This window comes from Candoia aspera, chromosome 1, assembly GCF_035149785.1.
Source record: "Candoia aspera isolate rCanAsp1 chromosome 1, rCanAsp1.hap2, whole genome shotgun sequence".
In the NCBI taxonomy this organism is placed as follows: Eukaryota; Metazoa; Chordata; class Lepidosauria; order Squamata; family Boidae; genus Candoia; species Candoia aspera.
The window spans coordinates 81,996,640-82,018,373 of record NC_086153.1 but is presented as its reverse complement, the minus strand read 5'-3'; the positions used below and the strand labels follow the sequence as shown (position 1 = coordinate 82,018,373).

The 21,734-nt window shown below is 36.4% G+C and overlaps 1 protein-coding gene across 9 annotated transcripts in view; it reads left to right on the top strand.

The window, feature by feature from the left end:
- ZDHHC14 (zinc finger DHHC-type palmitoyltransferase 14) overlaps positions 1-21,488 on the top strand; it is an 80,054-nt gene extending 58,566 nt beyond the window's left edge. For 4 of the 9 annotated variants that reach the window (XM_063308211.1, XM_063308177.1, XM_063308168.1 and 1 more), the window contains exon 9: positions 7,551-11,034. In XM_063308211.1, the coding sequence (XP_063164281.1) occupies positions 7,551-7,952 (402 nt within the window). In that variant the 3' untranslated portion in view covers positions 7,953-11,034. Of the gene's footprint in view, positions 1-607; positions 667-6,815; positions 6,920-7,550; positions 11,035-21,404 lie in introns of those variants that run through there. The other 5 variants (XM_063308194.1, XM_063308185.1, XM_063308229.1 and 2 more) reach the window with 4 other exon arrangements.
- Positions 21,489-21,734: the final 246 nt, after the last annotated feature.

Below are 21,734 nucleotides of genomic sequence, written 5' to 3'. Positions count from 1 at the left end.
TAATCCTTGCTTACTGATTGCCAGAACAGTTTAGGAACCGTTCAGTTACGATGGTTGGGGAAAAAAACTAGCTTTGCGACCAGTCCTCTCATTTACAACTGTCACAGTGTCCCATGATCATGTGATCACCATTTGCATGCTTCACAACTGGCTTCCAACAAGCAAGATTAATGGAAAACACGGAAGTAAAATCATAGGTCGCAGTCATGTGATATCTCACTCAGCAACCGCAGAGATTCGCTTAATGGTAGCAGAAGTGAGGTTGTGCGTCTGTTGTGATCATGCGATTTTCTGCTTAACGACCACGTCACTTAGCGACAGAGTTGCCAGTCCCAATTGTGGTCGGTAAGCGAGGACTACCTGTAACCTTTTTTGTGCCACAGCTATATTTGTGAAATAAGGAACAAACCAAGAACATGAAATCTTTTTATTGTCATCTGAACCATCTATATAATTTCATGTAAAAACTTTATAATGTAATCTGAAAAATTACAGCATCAAACCTTCATTAATATTACTTTAAATGCCCATTGCTTCACTGCCTCAGTGTTTAAAAATATTTGGGTTTTTATGCTTTTTTCTCTCAATATTTCCATTATTTTAATAGGGGACAGAAGTTAGATTAACCAGGTGGTAATTGACAGGATCACCTTTTCATTTTTGAAGGTTGGTAGTATATTTTGCTTTTTTCCCCCCTCCTAGTACACTGCTAGTACTCCATCACTTTTTTAACCAGTTCTTTTATGCCATAAAAATATGCCATGAGAATCCACTCACTCACCAATAGTCATTTCCTAAACATTTTTTCATTAGTATTTGAGGCTGCAATCCACAGTCACCCAGTTGTTATATTATGAAGGTTATTCTTGATTCAACATTGTGGATTGTGCCATCTCTTCATAATTGATTCACCTCTTTTTTATTATTTTTCAAGAAAAAATTTCAGATGTTTTAGAAATATTTGTTACTGTTGCAGTCATATGTATTTTCTTTAAAAATTCCTGGAACTGGGATAATTTTAATTCTAGGTAGTCCTGGTAATGTCAGTACCTCATTCATCTGTTCTGTGATGTTTGTATTTTTCTTAAGCACCCTAATCTTACAGAGCTCTTTCATCATTTTCTGTTTCAAATTTGTGATAAATCTTATACTTCAGTTAAAACTCATACAGATTTAGCCCAGTTCCTTATACTATGGTTTTGTTGTAGTTCATCATTTCTGTGACTTAATTCTGTAGATACTCCAAAAAAGTTTTCATAAAAGAAAACATTAAAAAACATTAAAATATAAATAAGATAAAATACATGAAGACTAAAAAAAAATGCTAGTGGGGGGAAAAGAGAAAAACTGTCACTATCTACCACTGTGGTAAGCTTCCCTTTCAGCTGGCAAAACCTTACACGTACCCAACTGCCAGAAATTATCTATTGCATTTGTCCACAGATTTGTTTGTTTGTTTGTTTGTTCAATTTCTATGGCCACACATCTTGGACAAATGACTCTGGGTGGTGAACAATCATATAATCAACTAAAACCAAGTACAAATGCAATGCAAAAATAAATATATATAGTAGCCAAGAAAAATTATAACCATAGATGTCATTATAACCAGGAAACAGCCCTTAGCACTCAGGACCCCAGGCCTAGGCACATAACCAGATTTTCAAGACCTTACAAAAGGCCCACAGAGGGAGAATGTTCCAGAGGGCAGGGGCTCCTCGTCCCCACCAGCCAGCATCCCTTGGCTGACGGGACCCGCAGCATGTCCAATCTGCCAGACTGAATTAGACAGGTAGAAACAACTGGGAGAAGATGGTCTGTCAGGAAACCCGGTCCCAAGCCATGAAGGGCTTTAAAAGTGACAACCAGCACCTTAAATTGCACCTGGATACACAGTGGCAATCAATGCATATCATGCAGTGGTGGTGTTACAGAATATCCGACACCATTTACTCATGCAACTGCGTTCTGCACCAGTTGAAGCTTCCGAATGCTCTTCAAGATTACATCTCTGTTGCTGTAACAAAACTGAATAAACTGGACAGGCAGAATTTACAGGTTTAAAACAACTACTAAGACAGGTTTAATTATTTTATGACCAGCTCCTAACCTTCTAAACATGATTATTAGAAAACATGTCTTATACTTGCATCAACAAGAGTAGTCCACAATGCAACCTTAACAGCCATTATTTCAGCAAACCTATTTATCATCGAGAATGCATGGGTTTTGCCTTTTTTATGAGCCCCCTTTGCCTCAAGATTTTTATAATCCTTTCATTTTTTCTGTGCATTTTCTTTTTTTCTGTATTACGAAGTGGGCTTCTGTAACAGCATGAAATGGGGGTAATTTTCATGCAGCAATATAGAAACCCACTAAATATTTGCTATGAAAATGCTGCTGTTTTTTCTGTACCTTAATCAAGTAAGTCCCATTGTATTTATTTCCCTTTTTCAAAGTAGTGTATTTCTTAAGTCTAATAATTTTTTGATATTTCTTCCAAGTCCCTTTCAGTGAAATGATACTCACTGATGTAGAATTCCAGTGGTAGTTAGGCAACATGGAAAAATAAATGTATTGCTATTTAATGTTTAATTGCAATTTCTTTTTGAGAAGTTTTAGATATGGTAGCATAAAGTTATCTTTTTATCTCAGGCCTAGCCAGAAAGTATTATGGAATGTAATCATCTTAGATCCTGCAGAGATGCTTCTTGGATTTTAATTCAAATTTATATATATGTTTTTGTGTTGTAAAGGAAGAGTTCAAAAATGCTATTAACTGTTGTAATTTTGAAAAGAAATAAAACCATATCTTTAAAAAAAATATTTTCTATGTTTCTAAGTTATTTTGTATCAGTAATATTAAAAAAGCAGTGGAACTGAAGTAGCTATCATATATTTAATATTTAGCTTTAGAAGTAATGTTAAAATAGTTAATTACAAATAAAGTAGCTAATAAATTATCCATACTTATAAAAAAACAATTTTCAGTAGGATAAATTTCTTTGAAATCAGTTGGCACTTCATTTACAAGATGTTAGTTATGGTCTATTTGTCTATTAATCTATTAATAGTTAATGAGCAGCAGTTATAGTTTTTAAAAGTTTGGAAAGATTTTGATGAGGTTAGTGGTATTCATATACTCATACTTTTCTAAGACTAAAACAGTGGCCTATGCATTAGTATGGCAAATAGTATATGAACCATCACTAAGGGAAGGATGATTCTCAGTCTATTAGAGCACTTTCTCAAAACAGTTATAGGAGCCAAAATGTTTTCAGAATTATGTAAGTTTAAGTGCTTTTCTGGATTGAGGCTTAAGTACACTAAACTGCGTTCAAAATTAAACTCTGTATGAAAGCAAACATTTTTAATGCTAACAACAGGATTCAGGCATAAAAATGACAGTACTTAGCTAAATGACAGTAATAGAATGGTTTTAGTACAACACATAGGCCCTATATTTTTTTATCAAGCTTTTTAAAATCTTAAGGAAATTAAACAGTGTGACTGACATCGGTCTATGGCTATATCATGTTGTGATGAAGAGCTTGTCTCTTGCAAAGCCTAGTGTATTTCATGATCAGTGAATTAATATTATGTTCAGTAGAAAATTTTGAAAATGTATATGTGGATTTGCTTAAAAGTTTAGAAACCAGAATCCTGATTCCATTTTGCCTCCCTCTCTTTCTATTCTTGTAGAAATTATTCCAAGTATTGATAAAAGTATTCTTCCCCACTACTATCTCTAATATGCCCATAGTTTACATTTCTGCAGAGTTTGAATGAAGGATGCAGAAAGTACATTATCACATTCCTTTTACAGAGTTCAAAGTCTTGTAAGGCTGGAAGCATCTATTTCACAAAATAGAAACCCCACAAAACCTCCCCTAAAATCAGGACTTACCCCACCCAGCCTTCCACAAGCTGCGCAAAGCCTAATGTGGCCCACTCCTGGACTAAGGAATTAACCATTTGGCTTCATCCAATGCCTGATTACATGGAAAGAAGGTTCGTTGTTTCTGGTGGCACTACTCCCAGTTAATCATGTTAAAGATTGCAGGCTAGTTCAGTAAGGTATGGGTTATATTTGTACTTAATTGTGGAAGGAAAAAGGGGAGGCATTGAAAATAAAAACAAGGGGGCAGAGAAAGTATCTCGTGCACCAGTAAGAAATAATTTTTTGTGTAGAAGCCCAATTTTGGACAATTTCTTTATCAAGGACACCAGAAAACAAAACATAATATTGTAAACAGCTTACACAATTTTATCCATGTAAAGGTATCCATATCTGGGATTAGAGGGACAATAAAATCAGCATTCAACATAATACATCGTTTAAACCTGCAGCAAAATAAATATATTTTATTTGCATCTGGTTGTAAAAAAACAAAAATGAAATGTAGTTATATGAAATCTGTGAGTGTATGTACACACAGATCCATCTAGTGGCCCACAGGGACATCAGCTAAAAATGCAAAGCTGCTTTCCATATCTAGTCAGTTGTGTACCCCAATAATTTTAACTGTTTTATAAATTTCAAGAGTCTAGAAGTTTGCATATTAATGTTTCATGGGTATACAGTATACTTTTTTCTCTTTTATCCTTTGATCAAGTCAATATACTGTAATAACTGATTTGCATATTCCCTATTTAAATTTTTTCTCAGCTATGATACTGAAAGGCCTTAGGCAAACCTGTACTTCTGATTTGGTTTCCCATCTGTAAAAGAGTGGGGGGACTAATACAAGCCTGTTTTTATTGGAAGTTTTGAGACTCAGTCACCTAATGCTCATGAAATGCTTTGCAAATTCAGAAAAGTTATTATGTATTTTTCTAATTGATTGAGGCAACAAATAAATCCAATAAATAAACCGGGTATTTTGTTTTGTATATCTCATTTCACAAATAGTAATAATCTTTCTTTGATTCAGACCAAAAAAGAAAAGGAATAGTAGTGAATATCTTTAATTCTGCTTTTAAAAGAGAAATCACTGTAAAAATAGATTTATTGTTAAGCAGGTGTATTATATGACATAGATATTCTAAAAAGTACATTCATGCTTACACAAAACAATGCAATATTGACTTTTGCATTACAACATGCCTCCAATAATCTCATATATTTGGACAATGATGTAGCATTCATATGTTGGTTAATTCATATTAACCAACACATACATATACTGAATATTGACATGGTGGCGCTGCGGGTTAAACTGCTGAGCTGCCGATCGGAACGTCAGCGGTTCAAAACCGCGGCGGGGTGAATTCCCGTTGTTAATCCCAGCTCCTGCTCACCTAGCAGTTCGAAAACATGCAAATGTGAGTAGATCAATAGGTACCACTTCGGTGGGAAGGTAACGGCGTTCCGAGTCGTCATGCTGGCCACATGACCCGGAAGTGTCCTATGGACAATGCCGGCTCTAAGGCTTAGAAACGGAGATGAGCACCGCCCCCTAGAGTCAGGCACGACTGGACTCTACGTCAAGGGAAACCTTTACCTATTTACGTTAGAAGAGGTTTACATTCAGTATTGGTATTGTTTTATAAACTCAAGTAGAAGAATGACTTAACTTAGGCAAGAATGTTCTGCACCTATATAGAATGTGCTCTATATTTCAGCAGGAAACTGCAGCTCTCTGGAATGTTTTGTAGGGAGAAGGGTAAGAAGAAAGTTTTTACAAGCTGACTTCTACTTGTACAAATGTCAGATACAGCCCAATGCCCTGGCTCATGCAACATGCTGATTGCTTAACCTTGGCTTATTCAATAAGCCATAATAGTTTGGATTCTCATATTGTGCTAAACAGAAACCGAACAAACCACTTTATGGCTATTGTTCACACAATATGCATTTAAAATGTATGCCTGTTCAGCTGAAATTAATAAAATAACATTTAACAGAGAATAAGTTCAGTTTTAACTGAACAAGTTCAGTTTTCTTTACTTAAGAAATAAAAATCTAATGCACAGTTATAGGATGAGGGATACCTTGCTTAGTAGACATTGTAGAAGGGGAGGTGTTTTAATCTTTGGTAGCCAAAAATCAGAAGGAATCACGTTTTAAACAGATTTTGTTAAAAGACTTTCGTGTAGCTTTCGTGAGCTACATCCAATGAGGTGATCTGTAGCTCATGAAAGTTCATGCCTTTTAATAAAATAGTCAGAAAAGGTGCTGTCAGATTTATTGCTTCATACGTAGTAGCAGTACTTGTGAAAATGATCTCAGAACAGTCATTGATTATAAGAGCCATGAAGACCTGGCTCTTCACCTTGGTCCTCACAGAGAGAATGAGACCTCTCGCTTCATCGTGCTTGCCATCTTTAACCTTTATATTTTATTGTAATTTCTTTATCTGATCGTTGTGAGTCACCTGGAGTCGTTGATAGTCAGGTGGCATACAATTTCAATAAACGATTGTTATTATTTCTATCTAAATATAAGCCGGCATACCGATGTGACTGTAAAAAGGTAAATGAAGGTTCTAGACTGTATCAGCAGAAGTATGGTTTACAAATTACGGGAAATAATTGTTACATTTTATTCTGTTTTGGTCAGATCCCATGTTAAGTACTATTGTCTAGTTCTGGATTATTCACTTTAAGAAGGATTCAGAGATACTGGAAAAAGTTCAGAGAAGAACAATGAGGTTGATCAGGAGATTACAAACTAAGCCTTATGAAAAAGAGTTTGAAGGAGCTAGATAAGTTCAGCTGCAGTGAAGATGACTCTGGGGTATATGATAGTACTCTTCAAACACCTGAGATGATGTTACATAGAACATCAAGATCTGTTCTCTCTTCTTTCATAGGGCAGGACACGAAAAAGTGGATTAAGTGACAGGAAGGCAGATACCGAGTGAATGTTAGAAAAAACATAAGAGCAGTTCAGCAGAGGAACCAGTTATCCAGAAAGGTGGTGGTCTCCCCTTCATTGAATATGTTCAACCGAATTCTAGACAAGCATCTGTATGGGATTTATTAATTCGGATTCCTGCCCTGTGCAAGAGGTTGGACTCTGTGGCCTAGATGGTCCTTTTCAACTCAGATCCTATAATGTGCTTATTACCCAAATGAAGCTGCAGTCTTGCTATGTTGCTGAGTTCTTCTCATTGCTAGAAAACTGATGGAAGCAGGAATTTTGAATGTGTACAGATTATCATGTATACAGAGAACTACAGATTTATGTGTTGAAAGCTCTTTAAATCTGGCCAGTTGCTGTTTGAAAGAGTCTCTAGCCTTAAATAATGATGCAGAGCCAAACTGCAAGACGTACACAGAAATATATAAATACCAGTATACTGTGGGGGAAAGGTTAGCATGTTTATGAATTATTTTGTCTGGCAAATGCTTTTCATACTATATACTTTCACTTCCCTGAAATTCATCAGTATATTGTGCATGCTCTCTTGGTCAGTTTAACAAGGAAGTGTAACTAATAACTCTTTTCTTTCTCTTTATGTCCCATTCCTCTTTTGTCCATACCCTTTCACCTCTGTGTATCTCTTTGGCCTTGTATATTATTTTGACACCCTTCTATTCTTCAGTGTGATCAAGATCAGTGCATTCAGAGCACTAAATTCGTTTTGCAGGCCGCTGCCACCCCACTCCTCCAGAGCGAGCCCAGCATAAGTAGTGAAGAGCTGCCTTTACCAGGAAAAAACCCTCTTGGTGCTCCCTGTGCCATGGTGACACTAGGACAACCAACACCACCCTCTTCCATCCCAAATCTCACATCAGAAACAAGTTTGGCAGAAATGATACCATTAAAAGAGGACCCTGAAAATCATCAGTTTCTTACTCCTGAAGAAGCTCCATCACCACCTGGGATGTTGCCACTTGGGTACTCCATGACACAAAGCCGTACCATGCACAGCCTCAGCCTGGTTAGCCAGGATTCACTGCATGAAGACTCAGTGCGTGGCCTTGTAAAACTCAGCTCAGTCTAAGCAATTTAGAACACAACAATGGTTAAACAGACCTTATTTAACTCCAACAGCAATGCAGCCTTTGGACTTTGTGGACATTTATACGTCACTGAAAGGACAAATTATTTTTGTGCTGTGAAGTAAAAATTATCTGTTTTATAGCCAATTTATTGGTGGCTTGGATTTGTTGGTTACATTGTTAAATAACAAATTTAGTTGAAATTTGTTTGGTGATTTATAACGTCCAACAGTTTGGAATCCTGGTACTACAAAGTTGATTATTATAGTACTTAAAACTATGAATGGATATAAGCGTCATATTCCATGTTTTATGAAGTTCCTTGTTGTAATATCTCCTTTGTAGCCAGACATTACTGTGCTACTCATATTTGAAACAGAAGATTACCATTTGATGAATGCAAAATCAGTAAAGGTTGCAATTGTGGATTTGCATGCCACGCTACGGTGGGTGTTACAGTAGTGTTGGTATTTGAAAGACAGTGCTGCTTTACTGTTTGTGAGTACCAAAGTGCTGTTCATTGTAAAAGACAGTACAACAAACAATATAACTTTTTTCAGTCAACAGTTATAAATAAATGAACTGGTGGTGCTTCAGTTATGGAGGATTACCTGTTTTTGCATATCATTTATTTTTTAGTGTGAAACATACTGTGTTGTGCCATAACATAGATTTCTTTCTACCTATCCCTACCTGTGATCACATGAGATGGGGATATTCAATAAGATGGCATCCTCTGTTTCTTTGGATATATACAGTTATATCAATACAAAGCTGACGTAAAACAGCAATGTTGTACAACAAATCACTTTTTTCCTAAGGTTATACCATTAAGCAACCCAAAGGAACCCCTAAGACCCAATTATGAATTGTTTTGAGTATTGTATACAGTTTTATATATAACCAACTTAATTTTGTGATGCTATAAGCCTATAATTGACCTGCTTGTTAAAAAATACTTGACATTAGTGGGTTGGATTGAGAAATCTTCCATTTTCAAAAGGATTTTGATCTAGCAGAGGCTTCCACAAAAAGATTGCCTCCTACATTATTTAAAAACATATCCCACAAAGGGACCATCTAGAACACCATGGAGTTGATGTGAAGGCATTGGGCAAGAAAGAGAGCTGGTGAAAGGAAAGAAAGAAAGCTTTCTCCCCCTTAATGATTTCAGGAGCCACCACTGTATCCTGAGGGATTTCTTTAAATTTCTTTGAGGCTCATAGCAAAGGTAACAAGAGGAATCTTTCAGTAGAAGGCTTGAAAAGTAAAGATACCCATGTTCTTAATTTTGTCAGTGGATGACAAAGGTCGTTAGAAAGTCCCTAAGCTGTTTGTAATTGATAACTGCCATTCAGCCATGATTATTATCAACTATGTTTCAATTTCATATTGATGCTTGATACAAGGACATTTCTTATGGCTTAAAGAAAAGACATTCCCTCAGGGATAGCGAACATAAGAATTTAAATGTTGCAAACCATTGCATTTTGTCTTGGTTTTAAGATGCTAGGACCTGCAATACCCTATTCTCAGGACAAAGTTTAATGCAAAGTTTGATTTGTGTGTGTGTATACACCGACATATATACATAGTAAGCATAACTGCAGGCAAGTACACTTAAAAATTGGAATTGTGAAGAAATGAATACATTGCATCTTGAAGACACTGAAAAAAATACCTTTAAAAGGAAAAAAGCACAATGTTTTAATTGGAATAAGGCCATCTTTATTGCAGAAATGCCAGGTGACTTATTGGGAAGAAAAACCCTCACACTGTGTACAATTTTGTATTTTTTTTCGCAGCGATAACAGATTTTCATTTTGTTTGCATGTAAAGAAAATTACCTAGAGAAAAATCTTGATAACCAGAGATATTTTTTTCCCATTTTACAGAAAGCTATGGATGGTTTGCAGTTATTTGACTGAACCATTAAAATGTTTACAGCTTTCATGTAAAGGGATATTGTCTCTTTTTCTGCCTGACCTCATGGGATTTATTTAAAATCCTGCATGTGTTACTTTAGTGCATGCACATTCCAAAGAAAAAATAACTAGCTGGAGATACATTCTCGTCATGTAAGGTTGATTACTGCATTGACAGGAGTTACTAGCAACAAACAGCTGTTAATTCCATATAAAAACAGGGAGTGGCTGATTTGGGGAAGATTTATTGAGTTGACACAAAGGAGGCCAGTTTCCTCAGAACCCCCCTGTAATGGTTTACTGTTTCCATACAACAAACGCCTCAAAGTTAACAATCCCAAAACTGGCTTGGTGAGTTCATAATAGGAAGCATGGGATGATAAACCATGAGAATTTCTAAGCACAGACTAGGTTATCGTTATTTTTATCATGAGCACTATGGGTTGGCTACACTTTTAGTGAGGAGACTCGATGAAAAAAGTGAATGACTTTTGCCTCATTACATTAAAATAGGATTTTAGCCATTCTTTAAAATCCAGGAGGCCTGCCTAGGTAATAACTTGATGTAATTTATTTTTAAGAGACGCAGATATTGGTTAGAATAGTATATCTGTTTAACAAGCTTAATATTTTACTAATTCAACTGACATCAAAAGATAGAGCATCCATTCCCTGCAGTGTAAAAAATCAACAATGTTAAATATTTTACTCTGCCATTACTGCTTCACAGCTGCAAAGCTCACACAAAGGAACAGAAGTGTTTAAAAATTCATCTGCTCACATTTCCATAGAAATGCTTATTTTATTTTTCTAGTGGTTTTTGGATATACTTGCCATTAGGAAATTGCATTGTCACATGTGGTATAGACCCATTTGGGTTTGTTTGGTTTCTTTCAGTCTGGCAGGGGTAGAAGGAGGTTGTCCTATGGTTGTTCTTAAGTGCACCTCTCATTTAAAATTTTCAAGTGCTGCACTGCAACATTGGAATACCTTCCTTGGCTTAATATTTGAGGGAAACAAAATGCTTATATACAGAAAAGTACTGTGAATACCAATTTTAGAACAAATTGATTTTTTGTTTGCATTGATGTTTAGTATTTTTTTGCTGTTTATACTATTTTTGACTTTATGTTGAAGAATAAAAATACAGCCTTTTTAAGCATTGCCTTTTGTCTTAGATTTGTTTCACTCGATTTGACTGTAAAGAAACTACTTGTTTTATTTTACCGTGATGTTTTTGATAGCCTACCCTTGCCTCATGATGACATCTGCTGGAGAATGCTGGAACTGAATCTGTCTTTTAATTGCAGCTGTTTTGTTAATGGTATGTGGTAGTTCTGGAAGACTTAATCCTAATAGTAAAACTTTCCAATATATAGGAGACCAATAGCCAAGTTTTCCACAAGCAAGACAAGACTGTTTTTCATTTCATGAGTTGTAAATAGAATTCATTTAATCTGTCAATAATTTAGCTAATTTCATTTGTTATTGCTACCTTTGAAAGATTGGTCACAGAGATCTTCACCAGCTATTTGAAGTGGTGAAGCTAAAATAGCCTGGCTGGTAGTGATACATATGGTAGCCCAGTGCATATGGAGTGTGCCCATTGGAAAAGTCTAGATTTTAGACAAAACTTGAATTTTTCTTCATGATAATGTTTTACAATTATTATTTACTAGTTATCTACCAAAACCAATGATTATTGTAAAAATCCTCATTGGCACAATGTCTTCATTATTCGTTAGATTTATACCCTATCTTTCCTCCAGGAGCTCAAGCTTTTGCCCCTCAAAAAGCAACGTGATGAAGTAGGTTGGGCTAAGATGGTAGAAGCTATTTGGGGTATGGGGCTTCATTTCATCCTTCTGTTCTGTGTGGGATACAGCAAATATGGCCTACAACATTATCATAGCTTTTGTGGTAGTTTAAAGGAATGAAATGGATGCATTAAGCCCCTGTAAAGCTTGTTGGCTCTTAATCCCCATCAAAACAAAGGGTAAAATGCTCAAATCGTAGGAAATTTGAGGATCAAAATGGGGCGCTGAAGACCTCATTTAGTGTAGATTGCCCAACCTGGGAGTGGTCCAGGTTTTATGTACTTTGTGTTTTTTGCTGCTTTTTGGATGTTGGAGTTTTTTTTTCCTTTTAAAATGTTCAATAAAATGAAATTGTACATTTTTGAAAAATTGTATGATAAAGTTAATAGGCTTGAATTATGGGATCTTTTACACAAATTAGGAATTGAAGGTTGGTTACTGAATGCAGTAAGAGCAGTGTATGATGAAAGTTCAGCATGCATGAGAATTGAATTGAATGCTTAGCTAATAGTTCAACAGAGCAAGGGGTAAGATAAGGTGTGTTTTCTCTGGGTGGTTTGAATGTATTTATGAATAAATGAATAATAATTATGGTGCTGTTAGGGGTGTGATGGTTGGGGACATAAATGCATGTGTAATTTAGGTGCTAAATGTACGCAGAGCTGAGTAACCAGTATACATATGAGTTGAGAGGAAGAAGAAGTTGGAGAAAAATGAAGTTTGTTGGCGCTAATGAGATCCTGAAAAGAGAGGTGAGGAGTATAAATTAACAAAAGGCACAAAGCACTGATTAGATGTACTGGAAGCAAGAATGGTTTACAGTAAAAGAAAGGTAAAGGAGAGGTATAGCAAATTGTGCTGTAAACTAGTTTTAGCTTTATTTCTTGTGTCTTTAATTTCTTTTGGTTTATCACATATTCCTTGTATGTGCCTTGCATAATATTGCTTATTCTGAAAGAAAATAGTATGATGGGTGTATGCTTATATGTGTATGCTTGTTTGTTTAGCATCCATGAAATCACATAATGGTATCTGCCACTTGATATGGTTGCTGATCCTTGCTACAATCTCCCCTTGAATGGAAACTGTTCTCACTTACTTACCCCAATTAGTTTAAATTGCCCTTTTCTCCACTTTTTCGAGCTCTCCTGATTCCTTTCAGAGGTACTCATACTTCCATTACTGAGTCAAGGTAGTTTTAAATGAATGTAACATACAAGAGTGTAAAGCTTTACAAGGGCATCTGCAGAGTTTTTGAGAGTCTTACTTTGACAAGAGCCCTGATTGGTTTAAGCAAGGTTCTAATAGAAGTGAATATTTGTAGCTCAGGGTTGAACTGTGGAGTCCTTGGTGCTCTCTGAGCCTTGTTGTTTTCTTGCAGATGTTTCATTGCCAGCCTAGGCAACATCTTCAGTGCGAAGAGGGAGTGGGCCTTGCTCTCTGTTATATACCTTGGTTTGTCCTCAGGAGTTCCTTGATTGGGCTGTTGTTTGCTGCTTGGTTGATTGACTGAGTTAATAGTTCCTTGATTAGGGTGTATTGTGCTGTTTGATTGTTCATCTGGTGTTAATCCTAGTGTTACTCTTCGCATATCTTGGTGTTGATTGCTGGTGAGAAGGTGTTCTGGTCTTTTGGATTTTCTATTGTCTCTTTTGAATGGTATGTAAATTTTGTTTACTTTTCTGTGTCTGTTGATGGCTGCTTTGTTTGAGTGCCAAGCTTCCAGGAATTCTCTAGCGTTTTTGGACTTGGCTTGGTTTAGGATGCTCAGTTTCCCAGTTGGAAGTATGGTTAATCCCATGTGTTGTGGGATTAAGGGGTTTTCATCGTGTCTTCTGACTGCCAGTTGGTGGATGCACTCCTTCTGCCTGTCTGTCCTACACAGTGACTGTTACAGTCCTTACACTGTATGTTGTAGATAACTCCTGTTTTTTCTTCTTGGGCTACTGGGTCTTTTGGGTTACTTAAGATGTTTTGAAGGGTTTTAGTTGGTTTATGGGCTACGGTGATACCGTGTGGTTGTAACAGTCTGTTGGTAGTTTCATCTCAGACTAACTCAGTCAATCAACCAAGCAGCAAACAACAGCCCAATCAAGGAACTCCCAAGGACAAACCACAGTATATAAACAGAGAGCAAGGCCCTCTCCCTGTTCGCACTGAAGATGTTGCCTAGTCTGGCAATGAAACATCTGCAAGAAAACAACAAGGCTCAGAGAGCACCAAGGACTCCACATAAACAAGGTTCCCTGAGATCTGGATGGCTCCCAGTCTGCTGCTGTCTGGCTCTTTGCTTAGGCTTTTGGCGAGGGAGAATGAAACCCCTCACTTCATTCTATCTGGTCTGTCACACTTGCCATCTTTTATCTTTATCATTTAAGTTTTATTGATGTTATTGTAATTCTTTGTTCTGTGCCTCCCAAAGTCATTGAGTTACAAGTTTAATAATAATAATTAGTAGTAGTAGTACTAACCTACCAACGAGAGTCAGGGTGGAAGAAGTGGGATCTAGCATCTCTGCAAGCAGCAGGAAATTGACAAGGCTTCTGCTTTCTTCAACTATCCAATAAAAATATCTATTAGAACTGTGGGGAGTAGAATGCCAGTTGAAGAATGAAATTCATTCGTATTTGTCTGAATAAAGAGATGTAATAAGATCCCTTCTGAAATATCTAATGGCTCTTGTTCAGATATTTTGAAGCAATCAGGGCTTGGTTCTGGTTCTACTATGGCTTCTATCTAGCTTGGTGTTATCTAAAATCTTGCCATTTTATTTGATCAGCTTAAACCATTTGTCACTATATCACAGCTTAAACATTACTGCTTGTTTCTGTTTTGAAGACTACATGAAAATCATGCCACATGGCTTTCTATGACTTAAAGAAAACAGGAAACATTACCCACAGTTTCAGATCTCACTGAACTATATATGAATATTGTGCTTTTGCAAAAATAATTTAATTTGTGGGTGGGGAGAATATAATCTACCTAAAGATCAGCCACAATTGTTGAAATTAATTCTCAAATGTAGGTTAATGGTGGGAAAAGTTTTGAACCTCCTGTGGGTCACATCTACTGTAATAGTAGATCACAGGTTATCCATACAAACATATACATACAAATTCACATAGTATTTCAGCCTTCCACCTTCAGGAAGATTTCCCTTCACCACTACCACCATTCTTCCTGGTCAGTAGAAACATCTCAAGTAGCAGCACTGATACAGCTTGTTATAGGGGATAACAAGATTTTAAAAGTCCAAATTGGATCTTTGCAGTAGTTAATAGGTATTACATAAATTATGTGTAATTCATATTTACATATAATGTATTTAATCCCTCTTTGTACAAATCCATGTTGTGTACCAATTGTGCTCTGACCTTGGGCTTAGTCTCCTCTCGTTTGGACTATTGCAACATTCCCAACATGCTGCTTTGAAGAGCATTCAGAAGTTGTAGCTGGTCCAGAACACAGCAGCATATGTACTTTTTGGCTGACCACGGTGCATCCAGCAGAAACAGTAATTTTCCATTGCTTTCCCCAACATGCCTTATCAGCTGTATAAGAGCTACCATACCTGGGCTGCTAGATGATCACTAGATGGCAGCAGATAGGTAAAATCTATCTCTCTCTGCCATCCAGCAGTCATCCAGATTTTTGCAGCACAAATATGGTACCCCTATTGTATGTTGTCTCTCAGTATCAAGCTTGCCATGTCCAGTTCTAGATATTCATGCTTATAGGACTGATCTGTGAAAAACCAGTCGCTCCGATTATGACACCTAGCAACATATTTAGAGCCAACTTTAATATTTTAAGAGCCAATATTTCTTTTTATATATTTTAGTAAAGGTAAAGGTTTCCCTTGACGTAAAGTCCAGTCGAATCCGACTCTAGGGGGCGGTGCTCATCTCCGTTTCAAAGCCTTGGAGCCGGCGTTGTCATAGACACTTCCGGGTCATGTGGCCGGCATGACGACTCGGAACGCCGTTACCTTCCCGCCGAAGCGGTACCTATTGATCTACTCACATTTGCATGTTTTCGAACTGCTAGGTGAGCAGGAGCTGGGACTAGCAACGGGAGCTCACCCCGCCGCGCGGTTTCGAACCGCCGACCTTCCGATCGACATGCTTTGTAAAGAGCATTCACACACAAAATACACCCTTCAAGGTTTTAGAGCAGCTATGTCCTCCAGAAGATTCACATACCTGTTTTGACAGATGTTATCAATTGTCTGCTCATGTGTTGATTTTCTTAGCCGCTTTCTTTTGTGGTGGTCCTATTGGAAAGATTATCTGTGCCGGACATGCCTGCGCAGCCAAAGACCACTGAAGCCTTTAGAAGACACGTGTCTAATGTAATAGTCATATTGGTGGAATGACACTGTAGCTGAGTACTAATTTCAGAAACGTGATTATTTGCCCAGTATTGTACATTTATTTATTTATTTTTCTATCCCACCTTTATTATTTTTATAAATAACTCAAGGTGGCGAACATACCTAATACTCCTTCCTCCTCCTATTTTCCCCACAACAGCAACCCTGTGAGGTGAGTTGGGCTGAGAGAGAGAGACTGTCCCAAGGTCACCCAGCTGGCTTTCAGGACTAAGGTGGGACTAGAACTCTGTCTCCTGGTTTCTAGCCTGTTGCCTTAACCACTAGACCAGACTGGCTCTCTGTATATATTTCCCCTGACTAAAGAAAACATTGAGCTAGTAGCCTCTAATGAAATCTGAAGAATCTTAATTTCCAAGGAACCTCTAGTTAAAATAAAAATGAAATTGGATGATGCCATCCAGTAGATGAAAGTCAAGGGTATTTAAGTATAACCTTTGTTTGCTAGGCAAGGAAGCAGCCCAGAGGGTATAGCAGTATTGTTGAAACCAAAGTATTGGGCTTGTATAATGACACACATGACATATCAAAATGGAGATATCTGGTTATTCTGGCAGTTGCAAAACCAAGGGGAAAGGGAATCTGGTAAGTAAAAGGAAACTTGAGAAATATTCTGAAATCAGTACTGTAAGGTATGAGCTCTAGGGATATAGAAAGCTGCAGCTGGGTTGATTAGCAGAGCTGCAAAGGCTTGAAAAAAAATACATACATACATACATACATACATATATATATATATATCACACACACACACACACACCCCTTTGTAAGCCTAATTGCAGAAGTGTGGGTTGACAAGAAATAGAACAGTATTTGAAAATGCTTGCTATGAAATGGAAAAGAAAGTGGGTTGCTTCCTCATTTTTTCACATGGAAGCATAGAGCATTGAGCCTTATCTGAACATCTTGAGTTGTATGAAGCCTGCTGTCTAGCCTTCAAGCCAGGTTCTAATCATGTTTAAATTTGTGTTAATCTCAGATCTCTACATTTGCTCTCAATTTCTCTGCATTAGTCAATGAACAGCATAAGCAGCATCAGATATATGAAATGAGGCTCTGATTTGGATCCAATCAAAAAACAATTTGAAACAAGCTGCTTTCTGAAACTGGATCTCTACTTAAACTTATCTTCAAGGGCAATATTATCCCCCTCCGTCCGAAAGTAATTACATTTGGCAGTCTTAAAAATGAATGGAAATAAACAGGTCTTACTCTCATTTCTGTGATTGTTTGCATTGCCAAGAGGAACATCTCTACCAATTTTTTCATGCTTCTATCATCTAAATATTATGTTATCTTTGGTCCAATATCAATGCTACTGATTGCACAAACTTCTCTGTGATGTGCGTGATGTATACAATTTGTTCCAGTATGCTGTAGAGGTTAGGGTGTTGGACTGGCACTGGAGAGAGACTTATTTTGTTTCTCCATCAATCATGAGGGAGACACTAACCGGGTGACTTTGGGCCAGTCACCATCTCTGTTGAACCAGCCTCACATGGTAACTGTGAGGAAAAAATGGGGAACTGAGTGTTCTGTATGTTGCCTTGAGCTCCTAAAGGAAAGGTGGGACACTTTCTCATTTATTTTCATTTTTTAGCATATGGCATAGTTATTTTTCAAGTTTTTAATCTACCCAGCTAATTATATTTTAATAAGAAATGTGAAACAAACATCCTCCAACCATTGCATCCCACCCCAAATAAAAGATATTACAAAATTTGAGGAAGTTATTCAAGATTTGAAATGTCAGAAAAGACCCAGTCAGTGATGGAGAAGTAGTTCTGTAAAAATCGCCATAATAGAGCTGCTTAACTCAAGGGGACTTACTTTTGAAGTAACTTGAATGGCATTATGCAATGAAACGCTGCCTGGTCAATTAGCAGATTAGCTGATATACGGTTGGATTCACTGATAAAAAATATGTTCATTTTTAAAGGAGAACTCTTTACATATATTAAATGTGAATGTTAAAAATTATAAAGCTACACTTGTAGATGTTGACAGTGATCTTTAATAGCTCATCAGAGTGCTCACTAGAGCAGCTGAAGTATAAAGCTGTGGAATCAACACACAGGACCATTCATCTGAACACTTATTTTTCTCACAAACCAAATAAATAAAGCCCCATATTTTATAGCATAATTGTATATTTAGCTATTCATCAGACATGTCCAGGGTTCTTGTGATATGTCTAGTTGGTCATGCTGATTAGAAATTCTAGGAGTTGTAATGGGGACAACTAAAGTTCACTATCATGATCAAGGACGAATTGTATCTTCTCTAGATTGAACATAAGACTCATGTTTCTCTGTACAAAAGTGTGTATCATTCAGCATAAAATTCTGTACCAAATTACAAAAGAAATATTGTTGAGTAGACTTTTTGTAATTTGAAGAAATGGCATTTAACTTTTTTTTTTAATTTAAGACCTTGCCCACCTCTTCCTAAAAAGTTCTTCAAATCTCCTTCTGAAATTTGCTTGATATTATATGTTCTGCATAAGGATAAATTTTTCTATGAAATTATTTGTGGGTGGTAGGGAAGAACAGAATTCAGTCCTGCCTTATTTCCAGCTGAGATTTATTTATTAAATGTGTATGCCACCAATTTCATTTCAACTCATGGTAGCATACAGCCAATATTAGGTAAATGACCTTCTTATTCAATTATCAGTGAGTAGGATTCTGACTTCTTGGATAGTGACTAAAACAAATTACATCTGATTACTGCTAAAAAAAAACATTTATTCATAAGGTTGTTTTATAAATGGTCATTTATAAATAGCTACTTTAATATTTTGACTATATTGTATTGATTTAAAACATATGGAAACTGAATTATGAATTTCCACTGATCATCTGGGAAGACTGATTTGGCACCAAAGGTAAGGATACCAGGGGTTTGGCATGTTGACGTTCCTGCAACACAGGCAACTGATATACCAGTAGACTAAAAAGTGTGTAGCTCTTTAACGAAGCATGTACTATAGATTTACATGACAAAGTGCCATGCTTCTAAATTGTCTAGAAACTGGCTTTTATATTAAAAAAAAACAAACCCTATTGATAATAATGTGAGCAAAAATCAGGTACAGGCACAAGTCACTATGCAATTGTGATGTCAACTTTTGCTCAGAATATCTAGCTACCAAATAACTAATGTAATTGCCAAATGTATCCATTAGATTCAGTGGGGATGGAATCATAGAGTTGGAAGAGGCCATCTCGGACATTGAATCCAACCCACAGCTCAATGCAGGAATCCAAATTAAAGCATCTCAGACAGATTCCAGGCAGAGAAGAGGGAAAGATGTGTAATCTTGCCTTTGGAAGTCAGCATCCACACTTTTTCTTGGTTGGGAGATGATCTAGTTATTTAGCTAACTAGATTGGTAATCAATTATGTAGATGACATAGTGATGTAAGTCCATGTCCAAGTTGTTTTCTTCATAACAGTATAGTATGAAAGTGATCTGCTATTCAATTTCCCAGGCTAATGCACAGCCGTGGGATTTTCTTTTCATCCCAATCTTAAATATTAGTCCATTCTGACCCCACTTAACTTTTCTGAAATCAACTAGGGTAGGCTAGATGCTGCCATCTGCTATGGCAGACCAAAGTTTAGAATATTAATAAAGCTTTCTGCTAGAATACACCAGTTTTTGTGATCTATTATTCCCATGTAATTTTTACATGGTTTGGGTGGTCAGTTTCAATCTAAATAGAAATTAAATTGTTTTAGTGTAAAGTTATGTTGAAAGTATTTAATTTATATAAAATGTTTTAGAACGTCAAAACAACTTTGCTTAAGAACGTTGAAACTTGTAACTACATTTCTGCTATAATGTATTGTATAACACTTCTAAACCATTTAATTTTGTTTTCATCTTCAGCCAACTCAGATTAGTTAATTCCATGCCATCAATCACTTTAATTTCAGAGTCACTTCTCTATTTACATCTTCCAAAGGAAAACTTAATTTACTTTTGAAATAGAGATTCATGTCATTATCTTTGGTGTGGCTTACACAGAGCTAGTGCATTTATAAACTGTTTTAAAGGATATGTTGAAAAGAACACAATAGAGTAACTGTTTTATAGAGGAAAATAAATAAATTGTTGCTTGCAGTTTCAGCATATAATTAAATTTCTATAAATTGTGTATAGATTTTGCAGTGATATAAAATGGACAAATGCTTGCCTGTAAGTCTATCATCTCATAATTGAAAGGAACAAGTTGCTTTAAAAAATATTCCAGGACTAAAATGTACCCTGAAGGGATGAAAAAAAATTCTTTATTAGGAAAAAACAACTACTACCACCTTTTAAAAAGGTGAAATTGAACATGGTATGTATCTGAAATTGAATACTGGCTAAAACCCATGTGGTTAAAATATAGAACTTGGCGTAAGGGCATGTTGACATAAAGAACAAAACATGTATGTAATGAGTACAAAATCCTAGTACGAATTCCTTGGTCTATCACCAAAGAAACTCATGCATTGATTAACTATACTGATAATATTCATTGAAAATACTGCAATAGTAATTCTGCAAGTACACTGGAAGGAGAAACTGATCCTCTCCAGAGGTGCCAGCTCTAGTGAAATAGACAATATTTTTATATAACTATCAACTGTAAGTTTTGCAATAAAATGCCACAAGGTTGTTGTTTTTATTTCAGGTATATAAACCATTTTCGGTTTCCTATCATTTTCGTAAATTCTTCTGGTTGTCAAACAATATTCTTAGCTGCAAAATAAATACATCCACAACTTCGTACTTAACCATCACTAGGCCTAGCTTCTGTTTTGTATTAAAGTTACTGTTCTCTAAAATGAGCTGTTTCCCTCTTTTTCCTTTGTTCTAGAATGACCCAGAATATTTTCTGGGTTTCCTTTCACATGAGGCTAAATAGGAAATGTAAGTTGGAGAAAGAGCTTTTTATCAGATAAAACCCAGAGGTTTTAAATATATTTGTAAATATAATTTGTCTGTAAAAAGTTTTTTGAGCATTCAGAATTGGAAAGATATAGCTGATAAGAACTTCCACTTATTTTGACTATGGTCCAAAAAAAAAAAAAGGGGGTGTAGCATTATTCCAAATTGCCTGAATGTGATGAAACTCGTGCATCCTTAATTCCTTCATGCTGCCAGGAAAATCCCAACGAGTACAGTGTGCTGTGTAGAAAGACACAATTCATCAGCCAGCTTCAAATAAAAGTTTAGGTATTAAAGAGCAGGAAGGAGTTGCCATTGCTTCATCCTGACAAATGCTTCCCTGAGCCTGAACCCAAACCTCTTCCTCTCCTTTTCAGTACTGAACGGGACCTGCTTGGAATGGAAAATAATCACCATTCCATGTGAAGTGTCATTCTTATAATACTTCTTTAAACCTGTGGGGGAATGATCTTGGAGAAAATATGCAGCAATCATTAGTAAAATATGACTTAGCCTGGGAAAACAGGAGAAAGAAACTCAAGATTGGCCCACCTTGACTCTTTAGTCTAAGAGGAAGGAAAGGGAAATGCTGTCAGGCCTTCAAAACTGTTATTACAACCTATGACAATAATGATTTCTAGTATTTTTTGTGATGTCTGTTTCCTGACTTGGCCTGCCTCAAAGGGCTGACAAAACTGGATTATTCC